Source organism: Acomys russatus, chromosome 8 (assembly GCF_903995435.1).
Source record: "Acomys russatus chromosome 8, mAcoRus1.1, whole genome shotgun sequence".
Classification (NCBI taxonomy): Eukaryota; Metazoa; Chordata; class Mammalia; order Rodentia; family Muridae; genus Acomys; species Acomys russatus.
The window spans coordinates 28,352,436-28,362,947 of record NC_067144.1 but is presented as its reverse complement, the minus strand read 5'-3'; the positions used below and the strand labels follow the sequence as shown (position 1 = coordinate 28,362,947).

At 40.1% G+C, this 10,512-nt stretch overlaps 1 protein-coding gene across 1 annotated transcript; it reads right to left on the bottom strand.

Moving 5' to 3' along the window:
- Nucleotides 1-3,820: 3,820 nt before the first annotated feature.
- LOC127193107 (cell surface glycoprotein CD200 receptor 2-like) lies at nt 3,821-9,870 on the bottom strand. Its single transcript, XM_051150439.1, has 4 exons — nt 9,511-9,870; nt 9,156-9,404; nt 4,326-4,440; nt 3,821-3,953 (listed from the first exon to the last, which is right to left on the bottom strand). The coding sequence occupies exons 1-4, from the start codon at nt 9,860-9,862 to the stop codon at nt 3,947-3,949; spliced, it is 723 nt and encodes a 240-aa protein (XP_051006396.1). The 5' UTR covers nt 9,863-9,870; the 3' UTR covers nt 3,821-3,946.
- Nucleotides 9,871-10,512: the final 642 nt, after the last annotated feature.

Sequence of the window (10,512 nt, the reverse complement as noted above, 5' to 3'; positions counted from 1 at the left end):
GCCAATGCCTTGATCATTGTATATGCTAAATATTAGTTCACATGCATTACATTTATAGTTCCTATTTTGTAAAATTTTGCCCTTACAGCTTTTATCTATTTTTTTTTTTCAATGGAAAGAGACAGGACACTTTGGCCTGCATCTGCATCAGTCAGTATAATTGTTGCCAGGCAGTTGGATGGTAATGGGATTTGAGGTCTAGTTGTAAGAGAACAGTGGAAAATGTATCAACAACTGACTTCCTTCACCCCCACTGCCATGGCTGCCTTCCTCTGCACACTTTATGTTGCACACAGGAAATGACAAAAGATAGATTCTTCTTGCTTACTGGAAACTGTTTAAATCATTCCTTCTACTTCCAAGACATTTAATTTAGCCTTTTGGCGTGCATATCTTGGACTGCTGCTTGGTTTTAACTGTCTTGCAAAGGATGTTGCAATGGTGATACATAGAGAGATTAGAAGATAGATAGATAGTTAAAAAGATAGATAGATGATAGATAGATAGGTAGATAGATGCATACATATATACATACATACATAAATAGATATGTGATAAGTATAATCTGTAAAGTCTTATCTGAAGGTAAATATTAGTATTTACCATTGGAACGAAAGAAACCAGATTGCCTCACCCAGCTATCAAGGAAATTGATACTACCTGGCAAATGGCTGCCAATGGGACAGTGTACATTACAGACTTATTGTTATTGTGTGTGTATATGTATAAGTGTTTAAAAGAAAAAACGTTTTCACATCTGTGGAGAGATAGGAAGATGCAGGGTTGGTGAAGGCACCTGTGCAGACTTTTACTCTTTCAGTCGAACACCACACCAAAATCTGTGGCAGTGGGAGTTGAGAAAGCACATTTGTCATTCTGATGAGTGATGGAGTCCACTTGGCTTCAATTCCTTTGTCCTTCCTACTCACATCCTTCCTGGAATTCTATTGTAGTCAGTGTTTATTCTCCCTAATTCTGACACCTAGACATGTCCTCCAATGACTAGGGATTAATTAACTATAGATAATCTTTTCACATTCTCTGATCCGAATTTCTTTCCTAGTACAAGCCTCCATTGACCTCATAAAAGTAAGCAACAGTTCTCCTAAACTTTCTGGGGTATGACCCTCTAATCCAGTATTCCTATCTCTTGAAGTTGTTTATCTTTAAGGAAAAAGCAAAAATAATCCATAACATTTTCATGAGTAGAACACAACCAATTCTTAGGATAGTAAACTTTCTAACTGACCAACTAAGTATGTTTTTCAGTTAGAATTAAATTCAGCTATGTGCAAAGTAAAACCCATAATGGCAGAGGTATGAAAACCATACTTTATTCTCTATCACATTAAGAGAAGTAGATGGTCTAGGGCTGGTGGGGCAACTCTATGGTCATCCGGCCCAAGTCCTTCCATTGTTTCAGTTTTATTCCACTTCAATTAGGAGCATACAACCTTGGTATTAGCAGTGGCGCAGATTAGCTCTGGGACCTCCAGCCATCACACCAGTACCGCTAGTCCACAGATAAGTTAGAAACCAAGAGAAAACCCTTCATTTTTATATAAAGGGTTGTTCTAAAAATATCAGGCATCTTATTTTATAGAGCTAATTATCAGAATCAGATGCAAGGGAAACTGAAATAGGCTAAAAGCTATGTCTATCCTTACATTGGTGTTATGTTGCTGTACTATGTACGAGTTATTTGAAAAATTGCAATTATGTTGTTGGGCAATGTATGCATCACCTAATACTCAAATGTGCTACATGATAAACAAACACAGGAACAATGTGGCAGTGACAGCTCATTTATATAGGGTCAGCACAAGCTCATGACTGATGATCTTGACTGAGCTTGCCCGAGCATTTGATGGAAAGCTGACATTTGGGTCCTTCAGCTGGCCTCAGTAGAAGAAAAAAGTCTGGACAGAGATGGAGCAGCTATGTTCTGTTCTCATTGTCTAGCCTTCTGTAGATTCACATGATGGAAAGTTGAAAGACTCAGGACCTCTTGAGTGCCAAACTCAAAACTGACACACTCTCATTTGTGTATATGTTTATTTGCCAAGGAAAACTATTTGGAGTGGATAAGCAGGGTCTATACATTCTTTATTGAAATAACTTTGAGGTCTACTAAGAAAAAAATGACTAGAGAGGTGGGGTGAAGACTTAGTTATGAAGAAAATTCTCTTACACAAGTAGAACAGGGAAGATAGACAATGAATTAAGAAACTTGGAATCTTTGCCCCAGGTTTTTAGTCTGTTACAGAATTATATCACTAGATCTTTTCCCTTTTCATCTCCTGACCTAAACATGAAGTGATTCAATAAAAAAAAAAAGGGGGGGGGTAAAAAGAGTTCACACTTTATAATTGTTTGAGTGACAATTACAACTTTCTTACTGCTGGACACATACTGATTTTCGGCACTAAATTAGGCATTCATTGTGATATTGACACTAGTTCATCCCTTGACTTTGTGCAGAGATCTACTCAGTGTGCACCAACCCTCATTCTTTTTCTTCAAGACAATCAGCCTACATTGTCCTAACAGTTAATGTGGTCTATGACTTAGTACCAGTCAGTTGAATCTGAGCAGATGGGGTTCCTACTCCATAAATTGTTCCACAATCCTCTCTTCCCTCTAGTCATCTGCTGAATAGAAACTCCTCTGAGAACAGAGCCACAGACTACAACAGTAGCTTAGAGCAGCACTTCCTTATCTTCTGCCCTGACCACATCAACTACATTAGAGCGTAGCATGGGCTGAATTAAACTTTCAAAGTACCATCCAAGGCTAGCATCTGGATATCCTCTACTATAAGGATCTTGTGTTACTAAAATAAAATAGTTCAAATCACTTGTCACTTTACCTAAGATATATTTCTTTTAACCAATAACATTTTATTATAGGACTACTATCTGTATCAAGAGAAGGCAAGAAATTACTTTTGGTTATTGATCCATCCCAACCAACTGCTGTAGGTCAGAATGCAGACAGCAAAGGAAACTGAGACATCGGGGCTCTACACACAAAAGGGATTTCCAGTGTCACCTCCATGATACTGGCAGGGCCTTCTCTGGGATCAACCTTTACCTTCTACTAAACCAGGAGATACTGCTAACAAACAACACATAAAAAGTATCCTACCCAGATCTAGCCAACGGTCAGAACATTCTCCACAGTTGAGTGGAGAGTGTGATATGACTTTCTCACGTACTCTGGTGCCTCACATTTGACCATGTCCCCTGGAGGGGGAGACCTGATGGCACTCAGAGGAAGGACAGCAGGTTGCCAAGAAGAGACTTGATACCCTATGAGCATATACAGGGGGAGGTAATCCTCCTCAGGACCAGTCATAGGGGAAGGGAATAATGGGAAAATGGGGGGGGGGGGGGAACGGGAGGATACAAGGGATGGGAAAAACATTGAGACATAACAAGAATAAATTAATAAAAAAATAAAAAAAAATTTTTTAAAGTATCCTAGTCATGTTTCAATGGTTAATACAAATGAAAAATGCCATGCTACTTGGTAGAAAGCAAGACAGAAGAGAAGGTCAGCTAGTGGCTGACTTGAAGGTGTTGCTTGTCAGAACTTCTGACACATAAAATAAACCTAGGAACAAGAAGTTGACAGAATCTATTCCTGGAAGACATGGGTGAAGACAAATCACCCAACACTGTTGTTCACCTTTGCTAAGCTATCTTCTCCTTGGCCTGGTAAGTGGGCAAGGGAGAGAGTAGACGGGGATTCACAGCACATATGATGATGAGCCCCAAGCTTTCGCCTGTATATTCACACTGCATTACTGCCACCTGCGGAATGAATCTAGCAATCCTGAAGACAGAAGGAGCAGGTAAGCTGGATTCCAATGAGAAACTTGATTGCAGGTGGCTGTTCTCTTGTACTGATCTTCAGACTAATGGATTTCCAGAAATCTAGGTTTTCATTTTCTAGAAATAAACAAAAACAAACAACACACAGTACAATTAACTGGAGTGAACAGAAGAAGCTCACAGAAATCTAAAAACTTGTAAACAAACTCTTATAAAGTTCCAGCCACTTCATTTCTGCCACTGAATCCTCAAAGAAGGAGCCAGGATAGGACCCTCCTTGTCAGAACTGCAGCAAGACAGAAGCTCCTGCCAAAGCTGTGTGCACCTCTGCCTGGGCTCCATTGCTCAAATTAGCCTGATGCTGAAAACGTTCTGAGGGAACAGCCATGTTGGAGCCACATAGCATACTTTCCAAGTCCACTGTGAGCTTGAGGGTAGGACAAAGTTTTCTCACTGGTGAGTCTTTAAATTTCAGTTTTTGGTTCCTACCTGAATTCATTTCGCTTCTGGAAGAACACAAATCCTACAGTGAGCAGAGTAATTACCAAGAAGCCAAGTTTCACATAGAGAATGGTCAGCAAGGACTGCAGGGAGCTTGTGGTGCCTATAAATACAGGCAAAAGTAGAAAGTGAGGTCAGTTTGCTAATAGTTCTAAATAAGACGTTATAGACAAACAGCTTGAAAATCATTAAACACAGTCCTAAAGTTTTAGAGACGGTCAAATCAGTAATCCTTATCAATTATAATTCCAATACAGTTCATATCATCATTTTGGGATCGAGTTTGGAATTCAAGTCTAGCCTTTGTGCTTGACAGGCAATAGCAAATATTTTTAAATGAATGCATGCACATTAAATATTGTCAATACCTCCCACTTATATAAAGGTTTCCCATGGACATTTTACTTTCACGAAAATATGATTGCATCAGCTCCATCCAGTCTACTTCCTTCCTCCAACCACCCCAGGTACCCTACATCCCAATGCTCCCTCTCAAATCCCTAGCCTCTTCTTTTTATATTGTTGTCTTTACATAATATACATAGTGTGCAAGTATGATCTGCTGAATCCATTCTGTTTCCTATCATGTACATGATTTCAGGCTGGCCTCTTGATATTTTATAACCAGTTAGAGGGCAATCCCTGAGGGAGGACAACTTCTCCCACTCTCAGCACCCCTTAGTTCTATGTTTGCAAATCTATTGTTCAGGTCTTGTTTGGGAAGCCCTATTACTGAGGTTCCATGGGAGAAGCTCCCTGTCGTTTCTAAGAGACACACTTACTGTAGATTTTCTGGTTCTCTAGCTCTTATATTGTTTTGTCCCCCCTCTTCTGGCGTGTTCCCTGAACATTAGATGTAGGAATTGTGTTGTAGATGTATTCATGGGGGCTAAACAGCCAATGATCAGTGTTCTCTACATTTTGACCATTTGTGGCTTTTTGGGGGTGGTTTCTATTGCAAAGAAAAGCATCTTTGGTAAGGGTTAAGAGCCATACTTACTGGTGGGTTTGAAGGGATTTAGAATTTAGATAGCATAATACCGGCTTAGTGAAGGGCTGTGATCAGTTTTTCTCTAACACCCATGTCCACACTAACTTTGAGCAATTAGCTAGGTTTCTAGTACCAGCCATAATTTTCCTCCTATTGTGTGGACCTTAAGTATAATTAGACAGCTATTGGTTGCTGCCAAGATATGACTGCCATTGCTGCACCTTAGCAACCAGCCTTGCTGCTGCTCATGAGCTTCACAGTTAGGTGGTAATACCAGTTGCCTGTCCTTTCAGACAGCTTGCACTGCAACTTAGGCTACCAGGAGAGTTAGGCCTCGGGAGGAGGTTTTCATGTCCAATCCTGCTTAGATCTTCTGAGCCCTCTGACATGCATCGCATGAAAACTTTAGTGTTTTCAATGGCATTGTTCTTTTTTCATTTTTAAAATAAAAAATTATGAGAATTTTATACAATGTATGTAGATCATATTCAATTCAAACACTTCTAACTCCTGTCAGACCCACACCCCCACTTTTCTATTCCACCAAATTTGTGTCTTTTTTTTTTTTTAATAATCCATTCATTGGCCTTATTCTTTGTTGCCCATGTGCTCCTGGGTTGGGACCTACAAGGAGCAATGTTCTTAAAGATAACTGACTCTTTCTCCTCAAGAAACCAACAACTGTCATAGATCCTCAGTTGGATGGTCAGGGACTCATGCACCCCTTTCTGCTTCATGCTAGAACATTGGCTGGCTTGCTCTTGTGCAGTTCCTGCACAGACAACTCCGCTGCTGTGAGCCTGTGGGTTGAGAGACCCTGTCATGTCCATACACTGTTTTCCTCTGATCTTCCCTGGCCTCTGCACTTTACAATCCTTCTGATTTTTCTTCCTTGACCAGTTGAGAGTTTCTGCTTTAGACATTACTCACTGAAAAGGGAAACTTCTCTGAAGAGACATGAGAGCTGCACTAATCTGTGGGTAAATGATGAATATTTAGAGGGTAGTTTTGTTCTTCTTCAGTTTAGCAGAGCATTCAGCTCCCCGTCCATGCTCTCTTGGCCACACTAAAAATACAAAATGAGTGTTGCCTCCTGTGACCTCAAATACAAACAGAAGCAATTAGCAGCCTCTACAATATCCATGCCATTATTGCAGGCATGGGCCTTATCCATTCATCAGTTGGTCGGCGTCTAAGCTGTGTCCATGTCCTAGCTCTTAGCACTAGACCATATGTGAATATGAATGAGCATTTTATCTCTGTAGTACAGTACTCTGGTGTATTCCCAAGAGTGGAAGAGTTTGGTCATGTAGTACACCCATTTCTAGTTTTCTGAGCAACAGCCAGCCACATTACTCTTCACAGTGGCTACAGGAAGGTGCCCCTTCCTGCACAACTGCATGGAGGCTCCACACTCCCCACATGCAGTGACATTTGTTTTCTTAATATTAGGGCATTCTGATTAGGTTATGATAAGAATCTCAAAGAAGTTTGAATTTCCATTACCCTGATGGCTAAGGATGGTAAACAGTTTTTAAGATAATTCTTAGCCATTTCTATTTCTTCTTCTGAGATGTGTCTATTCCATTCCTAGGCTCGTTTTTTAATTCAGTTATTTTGCTTTCCTAGTGTTTAGGTTTTTATAATGTCTTGCCAATTTTAGATATCAGTCCTCTTTCAGGTCTGTAGATGGCGAAGTATTCTTTTCCCACTCTGTAGGCTACCTCTGCAGTCAGTTAACAGAAAATTTAACTCTCAGGGAGTTCCATGTAGCTTCCTCTTTTTCCTCTACTACTTTTTGGATTCTTCATGGGTTCTTCTCCCACCTGTCTCCTAACAGCATCTTCTCTGGCTCAGCTCAGCTTCTTCTGGCTCCTATCTTCACTCTGCTCATTCTCTTTTCTGCACCAACGGTCTTCTCTAGCCCTACTCTATGACCCTACTCTTCTGCCACCGGCATCCTACCCCCATCTCTCAGCCTCTGCTGCCTTTTTATATCCTCTCCTGTTTCAGAAATCCAAGAAGTAGCTGACACTGAAAGTCACTGGGTCAAGCAGTTCTAAGTATTCCCAAAGGACCAGTTGACTAGTCACTGGGGATCCTTTAAAGGGCCAGGCACACAAAATGAATCACACCACAGTCTCACTTGCTGAATGTTTATCTTATTTCCTGAGCAACCACAGTCCTATTCAGAGAGCCCTTACCCGAGCCTCTATCCTGAGTGTACTCAGTATACCTACTGCTCTTTCTGATGGAAGTTTTAGAGTTACAGGCCTAACTTTGAAATCTTTGATCCAGTTGGAATTTATCTGTTTGCAAAGGGAGGAATCAAGTTTCATTCTTCTACATGTAGATATCCAGTTTTCCCTACACCATCTACTACAAATGCTATATTTTCTTCACTGAATGTTTTTAGAATCTTTGTGGAAAAAAATTAAATGATATCAGATGCATGGGCCTATATGTGGCTCTCAATTCTATTCCTTTGATCAATATATCTGTTTTTGTGCTGGTATCATTCTGGTTTTGACACTTTGCCTGCATAGAAAATTGAGTCCGATGATATTTCCAGTGGTGTTTTCATATTCAGGATTGTTTAGATCATTCACAAGACATCCAACAGTGCTAAGTGAAGAAGGCAGGCTCTAAAACATAGGAAGAATCAGAATGGTTACTCAACACTAGCTGTGGGACAGGGAGGACTGGGATTAGGATAGAGCCTTACTGGCCTGCTAGATGGAAAACTTTAGAGGAATAGGACTTTTAGGGGAAAAGGAACAACTTGGAAAAACATTTGAGAATGGATCAACCTTAATCCTGTTTTGAACACAGAAAGAGAAATACAGAAATGAGATCTATGATGATCAGAGCCTAATTACAGGTTCTAGGACAGCCAGGACTATGCAGAGAGACCCTTTCTCAAAGTATTTTTAATTAAAAATGAAGAAATATGGCTGGAGAGATGGCTCAGAGGTTAAGAGCACTGCCTGCTCTCCCAGAGGTCCTGAGTTCAATTCCCAGCAACCACATGGTGGCTCACAACCATCTATAATGTGATCTGAAGCCCTCTTTTGGTCTGCGGGTGTGTGTGTGCAGGCAGAGCACTGTATACATAATAATAAATAAATATTAAAAAATACAACTTTTTAAACAATGAAGAAATATATCTCTGGTCTTTCATCTCCTGAAACACAGCTCCTAGATGACTTGCCAACATAATAAAAATATCTTTGGTATGCCAATGAAGTGACTGCTGTCTAAAGCTGCTAGTGAATGTCACAGTGGGGGCTGTCACCAGAAAGACTGGACTGTGGCTAGAGAGTTGAGACTTGGAGCCTGATACTGCCACCATCACCACCATTAAATCTCTTGTGAAGGAATAATGGCTGGAGAATGAGCTAACCACCGTCGAGAATATATAACAAAATACTAATACAAATCCTAACTAATACATTCTGAAGACCTGCTGTAGGGGAATAACACCTATGAACTCAGAGAGCAGCAGTCCTTGGGATGGCATGAAGCTCTATGTTCTTTCCTCCAAAAGGGCTTCAATCTCTGTCTTGCAGTCTTTATAATACACCAGTACAGTAAACAAGGTGTCTTTGTTGTTCTGTGAACCTTTCTAGCAAATCAATGACCTTATACATCAATTATAGAAACATCCTGAAATTATAGCCAGTTGATAAGAAGTGCAGGTGGTAACTAAAAACATGTTACTAGTGTTTGTATTTCTCACAAACAGAATGAAATTAGAACATTTATCTTTCATAGAAGAATAAGGTAAATATCAATTATTTCTCCTTTGTTAAAAAAAAAGTGCTTACTTCTATTCAGTTCTGTGGACAGACTATGGTTGCCAGTCGAGTGGGAGACAAAGCAGACCACAGCAGACACATGGTTCTGCTTCCAGTGGCATGTGCTCCTGACTGTCACTGTGCCATTGCTGTGTGATTCCTTCTTAGCGGCACAATCTCCATCTGGAGTCCAAAAGATCTGTGCAGCTGGCTTGGCTGCAATTGCCTCACACACTGCAGTTCCATTTCCTCCTGGAAACATGGCTACTTTAGGAGGCACTGTAGAGATGGAAAGAAAAATATTCAGTCTTGTCACAAATTACGATTTGTTTCTATCTAAAATCTGGTGACCTGAAATACCACACAATGAGACATTGTCACCTACCTAGCACTTGAAGGTCATATTCTTTTCGGAAATTCTTTTCAGGTGTTTCTATATCACATGAGTAACTCCCATCATGCTCCAGGGCCACTGTATTGATCTGAAGGTTAGCACACTGGCCAGGTATAGCGGCCCAGGTGATTCTCTTGTCAGTACAGATGGTTTCAGACTGGGTCTTCTGGAGCTGCTGGGGATGCTGGAGCTGCTGGGGATGCTGGATCTGACATTGCTTTATTGTGTAGGGCATTATGCAAGTAGACCTGCCTCCATTGGTTACTTTCCATGTTATACTTCTTCCTTTTGTTGATGGAATAGGAGGGCATTTCAGCAAAGCCTTTGTACCCATGTGTACCATCACTGTCGTGCTATCTGGACACACACAGAGAGAGAAAGAGGAGGGAGAAGTGGGAGCACTTAATAAAGGATTTGGTGTGTTCAACTTACCTACAATAGATTACCAAAGTTGTACGAGAAGATCTTCTGTTCTGGTAACTATATTCTCAAAACAGTACAATTATGAAATAAATTATAATTCACAAAATATGCATTACTTTTGAACAGATTCAAATATGAACCAGTTGTGTCCTCTCATATACATTCTGGTGAATCACTCTGTATTGTAAAGTATTTGAAGTTTACGCAGGAGTTTTGATGTTTAGAAACAGACAATTGCTTCTCAGTCTTTGGCCCAAGATCAAATAAGCCAGACATGAGAACACAATTAAGTTACAAAAATAATATTCTAAACCTAATTTTTTGGTGGTGGAAAATATTGGTGTCATCACACAATTTGTGCTCCTTGGGAAACAAAATGAACTACTTGGTCATGTGATTGTCTTAAGTTTTGATAAGCACCAAAATAATAAGCAAGCTTCCTCCTAAGGATTGAGATAAGCATGAAGGTACAAAATATAAAGACACTGTCATTAAAAGTAACTCATGGCATTCACACTAAATGTGCTGGAAATTTGAGTGTTTATTTTTTTATTTACAGATTACTAAGTA

Excerpts from the sequence above, each read along its gene's own strand:
- LOC127193107 (XM_051150439.1), bottom strand. The coding sequence starts at position 9,862 with ATGGTACACATGGGTACAAAGGCTTTGCTGAAATGCCCTCCTATTCCA. Across the intron at positions 9,405-9,510 it reads ATATGACCTTCAAGTGCTAG|TGCCTCCTAAAGTAGCCATG; the intron begins GTAGGTGACAAT and ends CCATCTCTACAG. Across the intron at positions 4,441-9,155 it reads GTCCACAGAACTGAATAGAA|GCACCACAAGCTCCCTGCAG; the intron begins GTAAGCACTTTT and ends CTGTATTTATAG.